General features: G+C 45.7%; 1 protein-coding gene across 2 annotated transcripts in view; it reads right to left on the bottom strand.

The window, feature by feature from the left end:
• Positions 1–552: 552 nt before the first annotated feature.
• Positions 553–19,591, bottom strand: part of KCNJ5 (potassium inwardly rectifying channel subfamily J member 5) — a 42,100-nt gene continuing 23,061 nt past the window's right edge. For both annotated transcript variants that reach the window (XM_084807308.1, XM_084807307.1), the window contains exon 3: positions 553–2,641. In XM_084807308.1, coding sequence (XP_084663434.1) covers positions 2,256–2,641 — 386 coding nt within the window. In that variant the 3' untranslated portion in view covers positions 553–2,255. The remainder of the gene's footprint in view (positions 2,642–19,591) is intronic.

Below are 19,591 nucleotides of genomic sequence, written 5' to 3' on the forward strand. Positions count from 1 at the left end.
CGGTCTTTTGACCGGCTGCCGCCGCCGCCATTACAAGCAAAGTAAAAAACAACAACAGTGCCCCTGTGATAGGCTACGTAACGATTAATGTAGCCTATCATGGCTAGATTTGCAAAGTCAGCCGTGATAGGCTACGTTAATCATCACGTAGGTATCACGGGTGACGTTAAAAAAAAAAAGCATGTACGGCTAATGGCGGCCCCCATAGGGAGCCGCCATTCGCGTTCCTTATTTGGTCCCTGTAGTCTACGTAAAGATTTACGTAGACTACGGCAAAAATAAGGACAACGCAAATAGCGTTGCCCTTATTTTCGCCGTAGTCTACGTAAATCTTTACGTAGACTACAGGGACCAAATAAGGAACGCGAATGGCGGCTCCCTATGGGGGCCGCCATTTGCGTACGTGCTTTTTTTTTTTTTTTTCAAAGTCACCCGTGATAGGCTACCTGACGATTAACATAGCCTATCATGGCTGACTTTGCAGATCTAGCCATGATAGGCTACGTTAATCGTTACGTAGCCTATCACAGGAGCATTTTTTCTTTTTCTTTTGAAGTTCGCGGCCGGGGAGACGGGACGCTTCTGCCCGGCCTGAATTTCGGCCGGGCGAGGCGGGAAGCCTCCCCCCCCGGCCTGAATTTTGGCTGGGCGAGGAGGGAAGCCTCCCCCCCCTGGCCTGAACTTCGGGGGGAGCAGCGAAGCGCCTCCCCCCCACCGCGAAGCAAGCTGCGAGACCAGGTAAGTGACTTTCGTGCACCCCTAGTGAGAGATGAGCGAGCTCCTCTCCCACGGATTGCTGTTCTTCCTCAGAATCAGAACTGCTCTGGGGCTCTATTGGCTCAGTTTCCACCCTGACACTATTGCTTTCCCTCCTCTCCCTCACCCCACATAGTCTCCCACCCCCTCCACAACAGTCAGCATTCCATGACCACTTGGGTGGGTTTTTTTTTGCCCCCTCCCGTTTTTCCCCTAAAGATTTTTGTGTACTTTTGCAAACTTTGTGGTTCCCCAAGAGTGCTTGTACTTCAGCTCTTGTGAATGGGTGGTGCCATTTTGGGTACATGAGTAACTGCATTCAAAGCCTTAACACTGGAAATAGAAGGAGTAATACGAATTTGAATGTGTGTGGAAATTGCACTCAACAACTTTCATATCAAAACTCAAGCCTAGATTTGATGGCTGCAGCTCTCTGTTGAAGGGACACTTTGGGATAGGCATCTGCCACTGCCACATAATATGCAAAATGGCCATTAGAGAAGACCAGCAGTATCTATCCCAGGGCAATTTGATTCCTTGTCCAACTCAGGACAGGACTTTACTGACTGTTGATTCCCTTAACAGAAGCCATAAAACAGCCTTCTGCAACCTGGTACTGTGTTGGATTGCAGTTCCCATAATTCCCAACCAGGATGGCCCTGTACAGAAGGCATTAAAAAGCCTTTTCCACCTTGAGGCTGTTGAACTACAATTTTCATCATCCCTAGCCAGGATGGACTACAGTTCCCATCATCCCTAGCCAGAGTCCCCTTACAGAAGCCATTTAAAAGGCCTTACCCAACCTGATGGCTTCCAGTTGTATTGGACTACAACTTCCATCATCCCCACAACTGGAGGGCACCAGGTTGGGGAAAGCTGTCATGATCTCAAGGAGGATCTGAAGCAACTGCTTCATCTCAGATGGTGAGATCTGTTTTCCCATTCAAGGACATTTCTGCCTATCTTGACTGAAAGCGTGGTGGGTAGGATCCAAAATACCAAGCTGTCTACCATCACATAGGAAGTGATAACAAACACTTGGCTGGATACAGAAGAGCTCCCACCCACCGCTTCCCTTCTCTCTTTTTATTCAGTAGCTAGTGTCTACAATGCACTGAGTTAAGGAAGGAAAAAGATTTTTTTAGCTACATTCCTTTCACCAAACAGGGAGTTCTTAAAACACATATACCCTCCCTCTGCCTGAAGAGCAGCATTCAAAAACAACAACAGTGAAATGTCATATCAGCATCATCATAATACTTCCTATCTAGTACTTTGCTTGTGTCCATGGATCTCAGAATGGTGAGTAAGTCCCTGTAGTCGTCCCCATTTTGCAAATGGAGGGAAGAAGCCCAACTAGACAGAGGGGCCCATCTGAGTTCAGCAATACAGCTGGGAACTGAAAGCATGGGCCTCCGGTCTTAAGTTTCCAAATCTCCCCTTGTGCCTCCTCCATGGCAGGTGCACCTGAATTCTCTATACCTCAGCAAGTCTTTGTGTTATGAGGACAGGCTGTCCTCCCCCTCTCCTGCTGTCCCATTGGCTCCATTCATCTCTGCTGGCTCCAGGCGTTCATCTTTGTCCTCATCCATCTCCTCCAGTTTTCCCTCTTCCTGATCTTCCTTCTTCTTTCCCTCTTCTGCCTTCTCCAATTCTCCCCCACTCAGGAGGTTGGCATTGGATGGGTGGCTGAGGAGCCGCCCCTCCTGGAAAGACTCAGCCAGTTCTTTGGCACAGCATGCTGGTGTGCTGGTTTCATAGGTGCAGTGAAAGCTGTTGTAGTCAACTTCGTAAAAGTCCTTCTCCAGGGTAAGAACAGGGGTGAAGCGGTGTCCCCAAAGCACTTCTGTGTCCATGTAGGAGCTCCGAGCCTGGCAAGTCATTCCTAGACAAAGAGAAAGAATGGACAAACCTTCAGTGTATTTGGCGAACAGACAGTCTTCTTGGATGCTCACACTCTGCTCCCGTTCGTTGCTGTTGTTTAAAAGCAGTTCAGTGTTGCTTCCGTACCTGGTTGCTCCAGGGCATGGAAAAGGTCTTAGCTTAATAAGCCTCCTTTTTTTTAAAAAAAAAAAAGTGTGTGTGTGTTGCCCCGGCCATAGGCTTCAAACTCTTAATTTAGAGGTGCCAAGATAGTGATGAATCAGACTCAAAGGTGTACTTACAAGGAGTACTTTATGGGATAACTTACAGCACACAGGCGTACCCAATGGTTGGATCAGACAGCTTCTCTGAACCAAGAGCCATGGGGTGCAATGGGTTTTATACAATATATATTAGCAATAAGCAGCATAACAGCAGCAAGCGCCCCCTAATGGGCATTCCCAGCATGGACTAACAGCACTAGGTTCTCAGCACAGCCACCTGTAGCTTTAAGGTAAACAAACTCTGCTTCTCAGGCACATCAGTGATAAGACATTCTCCTCATTAGCAAGGAATGTTCTTGGAGCTGCTTCTCACCCTTTTGACTCATCTGGCTACATCAAGAGGCTGGCTGAGGGAAAACAGCAGCCCTCTGACCAAAGGCAGAGAGCATTATGGATCTAAGCCACTCTAAAGCTACTAATAGCTTGGTTCAGGCCTGGGGCCTTAAGGGTGGGGGGGATTCTAAAGTGTCATGTTTAAACAAAAAGTTCAAGTATCTGATGAACTAACTGACCATGCTTTTTGTGGACAAAAAATCATAGGCTGAATGCACAAAAGAATAGTTTTAATAGCATACAGTGGTATGGGCAAAGTACAAAGCTCTTCCAGTTCCTTGTGAAGCTTTGCTACTGAAACTTAGGGCATATGCATAGGCTTCTCTCTCTCTCTCTCTCTCTCTCTCTAAGGTGCAATCCTATGGCAGCTAGTCAGCAGAATAGCTCGGTTCCCAGAAACTGACCTCAAAGCCCATGCTCTGAGGTCATATCCCTGAGAACCAACCTCCACCCCCTCCCACGCTGTCTTGTAGGCCGCATGGATCAGCCACGTGCTCCATACTCATTTCTGGGGCCAGGCTGGGGCAGGTGGAAGTGCCTTTCCGATGCTTCCTATGCGTCATCTGGTCCTCCTCCCCTCTCCAACTTCCCACAGCCAGACAGCTGAAACTGGCCGTCTAGCCGCGAATATCCCCTCCACTCTGTTCCTGCCCTGCCTTGGTTAGGCGGTTGCCTCTGAGTTTGGAGGCGGCCACCTATCCTGATAGGTTTGCGCCCTTATTTATTTATTCATTACATTTCTATACCACGTGTTAGCTGAAACTCTCTGGGTGGTTTACAAGACCTGTAAGTACACTTGTAGGTATTTTCTTGCTTTCATAGACCAACACCTTAGCAGCCATTCCATGGGAGGAAATTATAGCTCTCTTTGGCCATTCTCCAAGTGTACAATGCATGCATAGAGAAGGTGGAGCAGGAGAGCATTGCTGGATCCACCCGCAACATTGTTTGCCCCGCCCCCATCCTCCATGCATTCAGCCAAAGGGAAACCAGCTTGCGTACAGTTGTGTGTATGTAGAGCAAGGGCTGAATTCAAGTTCAGAGAAGCTCTCCGGGGCTGCATTCCAGTGGTGCAAAAAGAGATGGAGCCAAAATTCCAAGAAATAGCAGCATGTTTTAGATTCAAGCTCTTCCTGCCCTTAACTGATCCTTGGGCATTTCAACCTTTTAGAATGGGGAAGAAATTTTACAAAAGCCGGGAAACCACCAAATGATTTGCAGTCAGGGTGGGGGTGGGGGACAGAAAGCTGGAACCACTTGGTGATGTGAGAAAGGGGCATGGCCTTTTGGGAAACCCCAGGGGGCTGGACTGGGACTCCAGGTGGTCCTGTAAGTTGGACCTCTGCATGATCTGGGGTTCCAATTGTGTGTACAGCATCTCTGTGTGTACAGTTGTATATGTTAATAGTCAACTCCTTTACAGATGCCCTGCTGTCAGGAGGTTGCCCCTGCTGCCTTCTGAAATCCTCAGGTAGCCAGAATCAACACAGAGACAATAGTGCGGTTTTCCAAGGCTTTATTCCCATTCAACCTAATGACGCTTACAGATGCTAATTACTTGATCCTATGAGTGAGACTTAAGAAATCTGCCTACTCAGGGGATCTAGCCTTAGGAATCAGAACTGCTTTGGGGCTCTCTGGGCTCCAATCCAACCCTGACACCTACTCAATGTCCGGACATCTGTAGGGAGATGCTGATGAGGTGCAAGATGCTGGGGAGGACGGGGACAACTGGTGCAGACAATGCTGAGCTAGATGGACTGATGGATTAAGGAAGCTAGCTTCCTAAGTTCCCATGAGTTGCTATTGGCTGGTACAGAAGTTTGTCAGTGGTGATTCATCTGCGATGGCTCACTGACAGATGCATACCATTATTTGATAGCAACTGGCCTTTGGCACATGAGCAGATCTGGCCAAAAGCTAGGGTGAAGTCTCATCACATCCCTTCCTTAATAATATTATTCTGCATAACTGAAAATAAAGCCACTTATCAAGGAGATGGCTGGAAAGAGAGATGTGGTGGTGGTGATGGTGCGGGGAGATGAAGAAGGAATGTTTTGCTCTATTTGAAGCAGGACTAGAAATCTCTCCAGCAGCCTGTTAGAGAAGACTTCCGTTAGAACAGGCTTCAGGGCAGACACAGTCAACAAGAACTGCATTAGTCACAGCGTCCTGGCTTTCAGCAAACACAAGAACTAGGAAGTTCCACTGGAGGAGGAAAGGAAATCCAGAATGTTCTGAACAGGATGAGTGGGCCCTGCTTAGGAAGTGGTAGGCTTGGCTAGAAATCAAGGTTCTGCTCATAAGTAGGTCAAGACAGAATCCTGATTCCAGCATGACTGTAATAATAATCTTCCATCATTGCCTTTACTAGGTTGGCATAAACTGAACTAATCAGGATTGGCTCTACCATTAGGCAGAGTGAGACAGTGGGATGTGTGCGTGGGGCAGTGGCAGCACCCTTCTGCCCCCCTCCTGGCTAGGGCACACACACATAGTCAATAAAGAGGAAATGCATCAGCAAAAAAGTGGACACGGATTTGCATATGCTAATTTATATGCACAGTGGAAAACTTAAGAAATCATTACTAGAATTGAAATAGAAATACATCTCACACTACTAGGGAAGACTACAACCAGGTGAGCTATGTGCTGAGCAGACTGTGTGCTCACTCAGTCTGCTGTCCAGGTGCTAACTGTTGATGGGTGATGTCCAGGTCGTGTTCTCCCTTCTTTTGGTCCTTTATGTTTAAACTGGACTTGGACTGGACAGCCTTTCAAACAGAGGATGCCTTCAAACAGAGGACTCTCATCTGTAAAACAGGTCATATGGACACCCTAACCCATGAACATTCCATTTTCCTAGGGAACTGAGGTGTGCCCTAAGCTAGCCTGCTCAGGGTGTGGTGGAAGACACTGTCTGGACTTAATAAATAATAAATTAAATAACCATTTGCAGCCCTTTCATGACAGCCAAATCTAGCTGCCTGAAGCAGTCACCTCACTCTGCCTAATGGTAGGGCCAGCCCTGCTAGTTATTAATATAATAACAATAATGTTCTCCAATTACTGTTAGCAGCTAGTCAAGGCAGGGCTGTCCTTCCCACAAAGTGATAAGCAGCACACTTTCTGAAAGGCAGAATGTGAATAAAGGCACCATGATCTTGCCTCTTGCTTTCTCTTCAGTGTAAGTAAAAAAATGGTTAAGCGTAGCATGGGTTCACATCAAAGTTATGCCCCTGGAGATGGCTTTAACATGTACTTTACATACCTTGACCTTCCCATCCTGTGACAGATCTATGTGCCCTCAGTGTGGCTCCATCTCTCAAGATTCTCTCTCTCTCTCCCCCCTCTCCCTCTGAATCTATATCTATATCTATATCTATATCTATATCTATATCTATATCTATATAATCAGATAGAAAGAACTTCTGCTCCCAGCATCAGGTAGCCCCAGACATTGGACATGAAATGTCAGCCTTGCAATCAGTCCTCGGAACAGCTCTTGTACCTAAGGGAGTACCTTATCCTGATCTGGAACTCCACAACCAATTTCGTAGTTCTCTCCTGCTGTAAGTATTCAATTAAGGTAGGAACAATGGAAAGCTTTCACCAACCAAATGCTGTCTTTCCACTGGCTTCCTGCCGAAGCTGCTTTCTCGTAACCCCAGGGGTACACAGAGCCAGTGCAATTGAAGCAACTTGTAATTGCTCCATAATGCCATTCAGATATTCCTTTTTAGCACCATGTGCATTGGAGCTAATCGTACAGGGATGAACTGCCTGGTAACCCTGACGTCCCTTGCAAAGCAACACAGCTCACTTCAGACTCCATTAAGTGCCTGGCTTGGAGGCTGCCTACTCTCCCGAATGCGTTTCTCATTTTCTTGGTTAATTATTCCTTGGCCAAAATGAAGACAACGGTAGGAGGTGTTAAAACAGAATACCCAAGCTTCATTAAGTGCAGGCAGTCAGGAACAGTTGCTTTGGCACTTGCATGCAGTGTGACCTCCAAATTTGTCTTTTCTTCTTCAAAATATATTCAGCAGTAGACAAAAGACCATGAAGGTCCATTCTGATGTGACATCAAATGTTAAAATCCATAGCAGTTCAAGGTTGATGAGTCAGATACTTGAAACGCCCCAGTGGATTTTATTATCATAATTTAGATACCTCTACATGATTCCCCTTCATGGATCACTGCCTTGTTGTGGCGAAGGGGCTTGTGTAACTCAGTGAAGCCATAAGCTATGCTGTGCAGGGCCACCCAAGATGGACAGGTCATGGCAGAGAGTTCTGACAAAATGTGGTCCACTGGAGAAGGAAATGGCAACCCACTCCAGTATTCTTGCCAAGAAAACCGCATGGAACGTATCACAAGGCTAAAAGAGATGACGCCGGAAGATGAGCCCCTCAGGTCAGAAGGTGTCCAATATACTACTGGGGAAGAGCAGAGGGTATTTCCAAGTAGCACCAGAAAGAGTGAAGTGGCTGGGCCAAAGCCGAAAGGACACTCAGCTGTGGATGTGTCTGGTGGTGAAAAGAAAATCCAATGCTGTAAAGAACAATATTGTTTAGGAACCTGGAATGTCAGATCAATGAATCAAGGTAAGCTGGAGGTGGTCAAACATGAGATGGCAAGATTGAACATCGACATCTTGGGAATCAGCAAACTAAAATGGACAGGCATGGGCAAATTTAATTCAGGTGACCATCATATCTCCTATTGTGGGCAAGAATCCCTGAGAAGAAATGGAGTAGCACTCATAGTCAACAAAAGGGTGGGAAAAGCAGTACTGGGGTACTATCTCAAAAACGATAGAATGATCTCAGTACGAATCCAAGGCAAACCATTCAACATCACAGTAATTCAAGTCTGTGCCCCAACCACTGATGCCGAAGAAGCTGAGGTTGATCGGTTCTATGAAGACCTACAACACCTTCTAGAACTAACACCAAAAAAAGATGTCCTCTTCATCATAGGGGATTGGAATGCTAAAGTAGGAAGTCAAGAAATCACCGGGATAACAGGCAGGCATGGCCTTGGTGTACAAAATGAAGCAGGACAAAGGCTAATAAAGTTTTGCCAAGAGAACACGCTGATCATAGCAAACACGCTTTTCCAACAGCACAAGAGGCGACTCTTCACATGGACATCACCAGATGTGGCTCAGATCATGAGCTGCTTCTTGCAAAATTTCGGCTTAAATTGAAGAACATTGGGAAAACCACTAAACCATTCAGGTATGACCTAAATCATATCCCTTATGAATATACAGTGGAGGTGAGGAATAGATTTAAGAGATTAGACCTGATAGACAGAGTGCCTGAGGAACTATGGATGGAGGTCCGTCACATTGTTCAGGAGGCAGCAATTCAATCCATCCCAAAGAAAAAGAAATGCAAGAAAGCCAAGTGGCTGTCTGATGAGGCTTTACCAGTAGCTGAGGAAAGAAGGGAAGTGAAAAGCAAGGGAGAAAGGGGAAGATATATCCAACTGAATGCAGAGTTCCAGAGAATAGCAAGGAGAGACAAGAAGGCCTTCTTAAATGAACAATGCAAAGAAATCAAGGAAAATCACAGAATGGGAAGACTAGAGATCTCTTCAAGAAAATCGGACATCTCAAGGGAACGTTTTGTGCAAAGACGGGCATGCTAAAGGACAAAGAAGGCAGGGACCTAACAGAAGCAGATGAGATTAAGAAGAGGTGGAAAGAATACACAGAAGAACTATACAGGAAAGATCTTAATGTCCCTAATAGCCATGATAGTGCGGTCACTGAACTTGAGCCGGACATCCTCGCGAGTGAAGTCAAGTGGGCCTTAGGAAGCATGACTAACAACAAAGCTAGTGGAGATGACAGTCTTCCAGCTGAGCTATTTAAAATCCTAAAAGATGCTGCTGTTAAAGTGCTGCACTCAATATACCAACAAATTTGGAACACTCAACAGTGGCCACAAGACTAGAAAAGGTCAGTTTACATTCCAGTTCCAAAGAAGGGCAACGCCAAAGAGTGCTCAAACTACTGTACAATTGTGCTCATTTCACACGCCAGCAAGGTTATGCTCAAAATCCTACAAACTAGGCTTCAGCAGTATGCGAACCGAGAACTACCGGAAGTACAAGCTGGGTTTCGAAGAGGCAGAGGAACTAGAGATCAAATCGCCAACGTTCGCTGGATCATGGAGAAAGCAAGAGAATTCCAGAAAAATGTCTGTTTCTGCTTCATTGACTACGCTAAAGCCTTTGATTTTGTGGATCACAACAAACTGTGGCAAATTCTGAAAGAGATGGGAGTACCAGACCACCTTACCTGTCTCCTGAGAAACTTGTACGAGGGTCAAGAAGCAACAGTAAGAACCAGACATGGAACAACCGAGTGGTTCAAAATTGGGAAAGGAGTACGACAAGGCTGCATATTGTTGCCCGGCTTATTTAACTTATATGCAGAGTATATCATGAGAAATGCCAGGTTGGATGAATCACAGGTTGGAATTAAGATTGCCAGGAGAATTATCAACAACCTCAGATACGCAGATGATACCACCCTAATGGCAGAAAGCGAAGAGGATCTAAAGAGCCTCTTGTTGAGGGTGAAAGAGGAGAGTGCAAAAGCTGGTTTGAAACTCAACATTAAAAAAACTAAGATCATGGCATCTGGCCCCATCACTTCTTGGCATATGGAAGGGGAAGAAATGGAAGCTGTGACAGATTTTATTCTCTTGGGCTCCAAGACCACTGCAGACAGTGACTGTAGCCATGAAATTAAAAGACGCTTGCTCCTTGGGAGGAAAGCTATGGCAAACCTAGACAGCATAGTCAGAAGCAGAGACATCACCTTGCCGACAAAGGTCCGTCTAATCAAAGCTATGGTTTTCCCAGTAGTAACGTATGGCTGTGAGAGCTGGACTATAAGGAAGGCTGAGCGCCGAAGAATCGATGCTTTCGAACTGTGGTGCTGGAGAAGACTCTTACGAGTCCCCTGGACTGCAAGGAGGTCAAATCAGTCCATCCTAAAGGAAATCAACCCTGAGTGCTCATTGGAAGGACAGATACTGAAGCTGAAGCTCAAATATTTTGGCCACCTAATGCGAAGAGAAAACTCTTTGGAAAAGACCCTGATGCTGGGAAAGACTGAAGGCAAAAGGAGAAGGGGACGGCAGAGGATGAGATGGCTGGATAGCATCACTGATGCAATGAATATGGACTTGAGCACGCTCCGGTAGAGAGCGCAGGACAGGAAGGCCTGGCATGCTATGGTCCATGGGGTCACGAAGAGTCGGACATGACTGAACGACTGAACAACAACAACAACATGATATTCAAAATGCTTCACACACATCAGTGCCATCATCTCTTGCAACACAGGTGCAAGACCCCCAGGCCCAGGGGCCAGATCTGGCCCTCTGTGGGTTCCAATCCAGCTGTCCAGGATTTACCAGAAGGCCCCACCTTCTTCCTCTGGCTCTACCCTTCCCCTTGATTGCTGATCATTTGTGGTTTCCCAACATTTGTGCAGTTTCCCTCCATTCTAAAAGGCTGAATGCCTCTCCTATTGCTTAATTACTAGCACTAAGAGGTTTAAGCTAAAATACGCTGGTATTTTTTGGAGGGGGGGTGTATTTTAGCTCATCCCCTTTTTCCTTTGCCCACCACTGGAATGTAGCTTCTGAGAGCTTCTCCAAAATGGAGCCTGGCCCCGAGCTGAAATAGGTTCTGCACCCTGCCTTACAATAGCCCACTCTTGCTACTGCAACTGGTTTTCAGTGATATTTCATTTATTTATTTATTTAGTGCCATCAATGTACATGGCACCGTACAGAATAAAAATAAAATAAGGCAACAAATCCTTATTGGATTCTGAGAGCCAGTGTGGTGTCGTGGCGAGAGTGTTGGACTGGTAGTCGGGAGATCCAGCTTCTAGTTGGCCATGGAAGCTCACTAGGTGACTTTGGGCCAGTCACAGACTCTCAGCCCAACCTACCTCACAGGGTTGTTGTTGCGAGGATAAAATGGAGAGGAGGAGGACCATGTAAACCATCTGGGGTTCCTTGCAAGAGGAAAAAAGGTGGGATATAAACGCACTAAATACATACATACATACATAAATCTGTGTCACAGAAGCATGCATACAAATAAAATCAAATGATAAATCTGAAAGGAAGAGAAGGAAATATACCAAATGGGCACAGGGAACAATACAAAATAAATAATATTACCAAGCAATGAATAAAATCTAAAATTTCCAAAAGCTTTGGAAAGAGAAAAGGTTTTCATGGAGATTTAGAAACAGAAATTGAGCCAACCACCCGCAAATCCTCTGGAAGAGAATTCCAAGAATAGGGAGCAGCAAGAGAAGATGGAAGGAGTGGAGCAAGGGAAGTAAAAACCCTTGGGCAGGCAAGAAACATGCCATTCTGCTTCTGAAGCAGAAGTTCCATCTAGCCACCATGACTAATAGCCAATTTAGGGTGGCCACATTTCCTACTTTACAGAAGACAGTCACCCATTTGAAGGGTTCTCAGAGGTGAGTCCTCTATATGAAGGCATCCTCTGTTTGAAAGGCTGTTCAGCCAAATCTGTTTTAAACATAAAGAACTGTAAGAAAGGAAGCAGCAGGCACCATGAGGTGTCCCATCCGCTGTTAGCCCCTGGACAGCACCAGGTCACATTCTTCCCCACTATGGTGAGATATACTGCATTTCCATTTAAATTGTATAACAACTCTCTCTAAATTTTCATCTGTACGCGTCAATTGTTGTTGTTGTTCAGTTGTTAAGTCGTGTCCGACTCTTCGTGACCCCATGGACCATAGCACATACAAATTGTATGGAAATTGGTGTCCTCTTTTTCAGTGATGCATGTCCTCTTTTTGGCAATGCATAAGGGGTCATCCTAATAGCCATTGTCAGAATCTCCTTCATAGAGGGATCTACCAGCTTCCCTCCCTCGACTCTTTCTGCCCTGGAGACAAATTTATTCATTTATTTATTACATTTATATCCTACCTTTCTTCCATCAAGGAACTCAAGGTGGCCACTTCTGGTTCCCAAGTGGTTTCCCTTCCAAGCACTGACCAGACCTGGACCTACTTAGCCTCAGCAAGGTGGCTGCCTCATGTGCCTTCAGACGATGCCTTGGAATTTTATTTCAGGGGCCTTTGGACCCATTGAGCCAATTTTTTTCATTTGTTGCACCACTCTTCTTTTAGGTGGTATTTTTATGTGGTTTTATTGATGTTTACTCTGTCAAGATAGTACTGCCTTTGTGTAATTTGCATACCCCGTTGGGTATATACCTGCACAGGAAACTGATATTTGGCCAAAATGCATGGGAGTAGGTGCCACTGGACAGAGAGAGACTTATTTCTATGCTGCAAACAGCACAGGGCGATTCTATGCATGTTTACTCAGAAACAAGGCCCACTGAGCCCTGCAGCACTTACTCCATCCTAAGTGTCTGGGATTGCACTGTATAACATGCACATAAAGAATTCAATAAGAACATTTTTCTCCCTCACTCATACTAGAACCCAGTGGGGTCCACCCATGAAGCTGATTGGCTGGAGATTCAGGACAGATAAAAGGAAGGACTTCTTCACACAGCACATAGTTAAACTATGAAATTCACTTCTGCAAGATGTAGTGATGGCCACCAGTTTGGATGGCGCTAAAAAGGGGGTTAGACAAATTCCTAGAGGAGAAGGCTATCAATGGCTACTAGTCCTGATGACTATATGCTACCTCCAGTATCAAAGGCAGTATGTCTATGTACACCAGTTGCTGGGGAACATGGGTGGGAGGGTGCTGTTGCACTCATGCCCTGCTTGTGGGTTTTCCGTGGGCAGCTGGTTGGCCAATGTGTGAACAGAATGCTGGACTAGATGAATCTTGGTCTGATCTAGCAGGAGCAGGGATGTTCTTATGTTCTTAACTTTAGAACCCTAGTAAAAGTTTGGTCCAACCAGATATGAAGTGCAACTTTTTTTTTTTTGCAGAAAAGTTTTTTTAGTCCTTCAAATGAGAGTTTCACTTATATGGAGAGGACACAGGGATGATCGAAGAGAGTTGCCTCCAAAGGCATGGAGGAATGGACACTGTCAGCTAGCTTGAGTGGGAAAGGAAAAGTTATAAATTTTCTAGCTATCATTTCTCTAATTAGGCACTGTATGTCTTCATTAGCATCAAAGGCTCCAAAGTATGATTTCGAATGTTTGTAGAAATTAGTACCCCATTTGCACCAATTAATCTAACTACAACCTTGGCCTCTGAAATAGTCAATATTGTTCCTCCCCTTACTTCAAAAAGACACTAGAAAGCAGTTTGGCTCGGTTCCCAATTAATTCGTTGCATTTTGCCTGTAAAAGAGCTTGTCCACACACAGTTCACTTTGATTTCCACTGCTGGAGAAAAGATGGTAGGTTTCCAGTTTTGCTGAATGCTCTGTAGGCTTGAAAATAGTCCAGAGATTTGTTAACTGAAATGAAGGCAAGGATCTGAGAGGGGAAAAAAGAACCGGGGGGGGGGGGTATTGTGCTATGCACTATGGTGAGAAGAACGCGCACACACACACACACACACTTAAATTATGCACAGAGACAAAGGAGACATGACGTTACACTATCTATCCCATGGTGCATCTTGTGATAAAAGCTTTAGATTTCTGTGTTACAAGGTTTGATTTAATTTAATTTTTCTTCAAGCTCAGACGTGATCAAATCCAAGGAGAAAAGAATCTGAAAGAACATGAAAAGATCATTAAGACTGAAACTTCAACTACAATGTAACATAATGTTTCCTTTGCATGGAAAGTCACGTATACAGTAAAACCTCCCTCTCCGAATCTTAGTCCACAAACACTGTTTCATAAAGAAATACATGATGTAGGGATGTCAGAGATATCTGCAATGGAACCAAATGAGTTTGGATTTTGATGGATCTGACCAGTGGATTCTGCAGCAGAGCAGTCTTTCCCCTGTTGGGTGGATTCCCTGGACTTGCAGACCATTTTTTAAACTTTCCCGCTTTCGTGCAAATTTTGCTGCAGAAAAAACCCGGCCAAAAATGTGCATTACCCCCATAGCCTAAAGTGTGGAAATACACCTTTTGGGGAATTTTTGCACATTTTGGGAGAATTTGCGCATTTTTGCAGCTATGAATTTGTGCAAATGAGCATTTGCACAAATGCGCAATTGTGCAAATTCAGATTTATGATTTTGAAAAAAATCTGATTCTTTTGAAAGGTGCCTGACAATCCATGAAACACAGATGGAATGGATTTAACACAATCCACACATCCCTAACATGATGAATGAATGAATCTAAGGTAGTCTTATGTATTCAGGTAGAAACATATGCTCATTTGTGGAGAAAGTATAAAATGTACTCTAACAGTACAATCCTAATCATGATGCTCAGAAGTAAGCCCTTGAGTTCAATGGGATGTACTCCCAGGTAAGTGTATATAGGACTACAACCTAAATCAGATCAGTTTTGAAGCTGTCTACCTTCAGGGAGTCCTTTCTAGAACATAAGAAGAGCCATGCTGGATCAGATCAAGGGTCTCCATCTAGTCCAGCATTCAGTTCACACAGTGACCAACCAGCTGCCTGTGGGAGACCCACAAGTAGGGCATTAATGCAATAGCACTCTCCTGCTCATGCATCTATATCAATACATCTGCTGAGCAGCCTCTTAGTGCCTGCTGCAGGACCCCTGGGCACTGCAAACTATTCTGGGGCATCTTCTGAGTCTTCTTATGCCTTACTATAGCTCTTCTTGAGGTGAGAACATGACCTACAACGAGGGATGTACAGATTTTGTAAAATCCATTCTGTCTGTGTTTCTCAGAAGGTCAGGTGGTTTTCACTCCATCATCCACTCATTGATGGAATCAGTTTCCCTTTTCCTGAATTTGTGCAAATTTGCATTTGCGCAAATTTGCACTTGCAAAAATGATAAAATATCCCCTCAAATGTGCAAATCCCCCAAAAATGCTCATTAGGGGCATGGGGATTCAGTGTTTTAGGTGACAAGGGTGACAATGAAGGACCAAGGGAGAGGAGTGCAAATGTTCACATAGTGATTCAAAATCAGTGGCCAAATCTTTAGTTGCAGGTCCTCCTAGGAAAATAGGGAGCTTATTTGACTATCCAGATCATTGTAACCATTTGTCTTGATTTAATGGCATAGACATACTCATGATCAGCTTGTTTGCCTAGTCCCAAAATCTTTGCTGTGGCAGGAAAAAGACTCCATTTTGGAGGAGGAGGAGGAATTAAGCTTTTGAACTAATGGGTGGCTCACCCTTCCCAAAGGGAACCCTAGATCTGGGATAAGGAACATATGGCCCTCCAGATGTTTTATTTTTTTATTTTATTTATTTATTAAATTTATTAATCGCCCATCTGACTGGTCACCCAGCCACTCTGGGCGATGTACAACCCACCATAAAACAATTTAAAACAATAAAATTTTACCATAATTTTTTTTAAAAAAATACCCTAACCCACCCCAAATGCCTGCCTGAACAACCACGTTTTTAATGCACGACGGAAGCTCATTAAAGAGGGGGCATGATGGAGTTCCCTAGGGAGGGAGTTCCACAGAGTGGGGGCCACCACAGAGAAGGCCCTCTCCCTCGTCCCCACCAGTCTAGCTGTCCTGGCTGATGGGACAGAGAGAAGGCCATCTGAGGCTGATCTTGTTAAGCGGCCTGTCTGGTGTTGCTGGAGGCGCTCCTTAAGATAGGCTGGGCCGGAACCATATAGGGTTTTAAAGGTCAAAACCAACACCTTGAATTTGGCCCGGAAAACAACTGGTAACCAGTGCAACTCCTTCAGCACTGGAGTGATGTGATCTCGCTGGTGGCTGCCTTTAATCAGGCGAGCCGCCGCGTTCTGTACCAGCTGCAGCTTCCGAACCGTCTTCAAGGGTAACCCCACGTAGAGCGCATTACAGTAGTCTAAACGAGAGGAGACCAGGGCATGTACTACCAATGGGAGCAGATGGTCGGGAAGGAAGGGGCGCAGCCGCCATATCAGATGGAGTTGATACAGCACTGTCCGACTCACAGCTGACACCTGAGCCTCCATGGACAGCTGGGAGTCCAAAATGACCCCCAGGCTGCGGACCTGGTCTTTCAAGGGTAGCCGTACCCCATTCAACACCAGGTCAACATCCCCCAGCCTCCTCTTGTCTCCCACCAAAAGTACCTCGGTCTTGTCAGGGTTCAGCTTCAACTTATTCCTCCCCATCCAGCCACTCACTGTCTCCAGACATTTGGACAGGGATTCTACGGCCAACGTTGGTGAAGATTTGAATGAGAGGTAGAGCTGCGTGTCATCCGCATATTGATGACACTGCACCCCAAACCTCCTGATGATAGCCCCCAGTGGCTTCACATAGATGTTAAATAGCATCGGGGAGAGGATGGAACCCTGTGGCACCCCACAAGTAAGTGGCCACGGGTCCGAAACCTCCTCTCCCAGTGCTACCCTCTGGTACCTGCCGGAGAGGAAGGACCGGAACCACCGCAATACAGTGTCTCCAATGCCCAACCCCTCCAGGTGGTCCAGGAGGATACCGTGGTCAACGGTATCAAAAGCCGCTGAGAGGTCGAGGAGAACAAGGAAGGAGCATTCACCCCTATCCAGAGCCCTCCTCATATCATCCACCAAGGCGACCAAGGCCGTTTCTGTCCCATGCCCAGGCTGAAGCCCGACTGAAATGGGTCTAGATAATCAGTTTCTTCCAAGTGTGCCTTCAACTGCACCACCACCACCCGCTCAATCACCTTGCCCAAAAATGGCAGATTTGAGACTGGGCGAAAGTTGTTCAGAACTTGAGGATCCAAGGAGGGCTTCTTTAAGAGCGGTCTTATCACTGCCTCCTTGAGGGCTGATGGCATCACTCCCTCCTCAAGGGAGGCGTTCACCACCACCTTGATCCCCTCACCCAGTCTCTCTCTGCAGCTCATAATGAGCCAAGATGGGCAAGGATCAAGTAAGCAGGTGGTTGGCCTTACAGATGAAAGCACCTTGTCCACTTCATCAGGAGGAAGAAGCTGGAACCGATCCCACAAAACCGGTTTGCCACAGGCCGCCTCTTGCTCACTAACTGTATCCACAGCATGCAGAGTAACACACCTAATCTGATCAATTTTATCTGCAAGGTGCCTTGCCAAAGCCTCACAGGAGGCCTTAGAATGCTCCAGTGGTTCCGGAGCCACAGGACCGACCAGGCTGTTGCTTGACTACAACTCCCATCAGCTCTGGCCAGCATGGCCAGTGGTCAGAGATGATGGGATTTGTAACCCAACTATCATAGTAGTCCAACACATCTAAAGGCTGAGCCAGTGGAGTCTGGTGGCTCTGATGTTATGGGGTGGTGAATCTGCTCTGGGTTTCAGTCAGAACTCTAAAGGAATTATCCAAGGTGCCAAACCTATTGGTTCAGCACATTGGATAGCTCCTTTAGAGTTCTGATCATTCTAACTGAAATCCAGAATGCATTTACCACCCCACTGACATTGGAGTCACCAGCCTCCACTGGGCTAAGCTAAAGTATTATTTTGTAAATACATACATTTTAAAATGTAACATCAATTCTGATGATTGAGAGCGTTTTCATACATGAGTGAAGCTATGTTCAGGCATTCTAGTCCTCACACAATTAGAAGTGAGGGGGGGCATGCTTGCTGGCCCTGCCCCATCCATGATGTCCCCCTAGACTGGTCCCACTACCCTCCACATGTTGGATCGGGAAGGTCTGCCATGGAGAGTCTGCTCAATGGGTGTAGGACCCCCATGCAATTCAGAACCCTGAAAGATTAGGGTTCTAAATCATACAGGGTCAAAACAGACTCTATGTATTTATGAGATTTGTATATCACCCAGCAGACAAATGCCCTTGGGCTGGTTCACAATCATAATAATAAATAACACCCACCTGGTTTGCACATACAGACAAACCATGGTTTAATTAACCATGGTTTGTTGAATCATGGGTCATCGTTACATGCAAACCCAAAACTATGGGTTAACTATGGACTGTTATCCACAAACAACCCATGAAGAGAATCCATGATTTGTTGTTGGGATATGAACTATGGGTTGTTTAAATCATGACTGTCATTATGTACAAACTCAGAATTATGGGTTGTTTTGTGGGCTACAGTGGGCAAGAGCTATTACTGCAGTGCTGCAAAGGCAGTTGGGATACAGAGAGGGAGTGGGTGAAGGAGGAGGGGAACAAACAACCCAGGGACTGAGAAAACAAACTGTGGTTTGTTTGATCATCTGGTAGACAAAACCGGGGTAGGGCTAGCATTACATGTGAAACAGGTCAATGAAATAGCAAACAAACACAAAACACACACACACAAAATACAACAATAATAATATCAAAGTAAAACAATATTAAACACAGAAAACATTAAACTGTTTTTTTTAAAAAAAAAAATTAAAGAGCCAGCAGTAAAACTAATAACCAGAGCAACAGATTAAAGATTAAATGCCTGTTGGAAGAGGAAGATCTTAACCTGGCAGCTGAATGTATACAGTGAAGACACCAGGCAGATCTCCCCGGGAGAGGCATTTCACAGATGGGGTATTTTACATTACTTTAAATATGTGTCCAGTGGCTGTATGTATTTTCATTTTTACCCTAGGGTAGATGCAGGGGTCCCAATCCAGATCTTAAAATCCCCCCTACCCATCTGGTGGGGGAGGGGAATCCATATTGGATCCCTTGTGATCCAGTGTGGTGTAGTGGCGAGAGTGTTGGACTGGGAGCCGGGAGATCCGGGTTCTAGTCCCCACTTGGCCATGGAAGCTCACTGAGTGACTTTGGGCCAGTCACAGACTCTCAGCCCAACCTACCCCACAGGGTTGTTGTTGTGAGGATAAAATGGAGAGGAGGAGGAGGATTATGTATGCCGCCTTGGGTTTCTTAAAGAGGAAAAATGGCGGGATATAAATGTAATAAATAAATATTGTAGAGTAAAAATGGGGAAAAGATGTATCTGTTAAGAGCACACTCCGGGAGAGAGCGCAGGACAGGAAGGCCTGGCGTGCTATGGTCCACGGGGTCACGAAGAGTCGGACACGACTGAACGACTGAACAACAAAAAACATCTGTTTTGACTCACAGGGAGCCTATACATGTAAAGCAGCCCCCCATGCAGACCTTTGTCTTCAATGCATAGATAGCAGTGGGGCTCGGAAATGGGATCATGACAGACAGTGGCCAGCTCCAGGTTTCAGAGGACCCTTGGGCAAGATACCCTCAATGGGTCCCCTCCTGCAGTGAGTCTCACTGCCATTGTCACCAGCTGCTATTGCTCCTTCTCTTTC

Source organism: Heloderma suspectum, chromosome 6 (assembly GCF_057233095.1).
Source record: "Heloderma suspectum isolate Gila_16-S chromosome 6, 16-S_ref, whole genome shotgun sequence".
In the NCBI taxonomy this organism is placed as follows: domain Eukaryota; kingdom Metazoa; phylum Chordata; class Lepidosauria; order Squamata; family Helodermatidae; genus Heloderma; species Heloderma suspectum.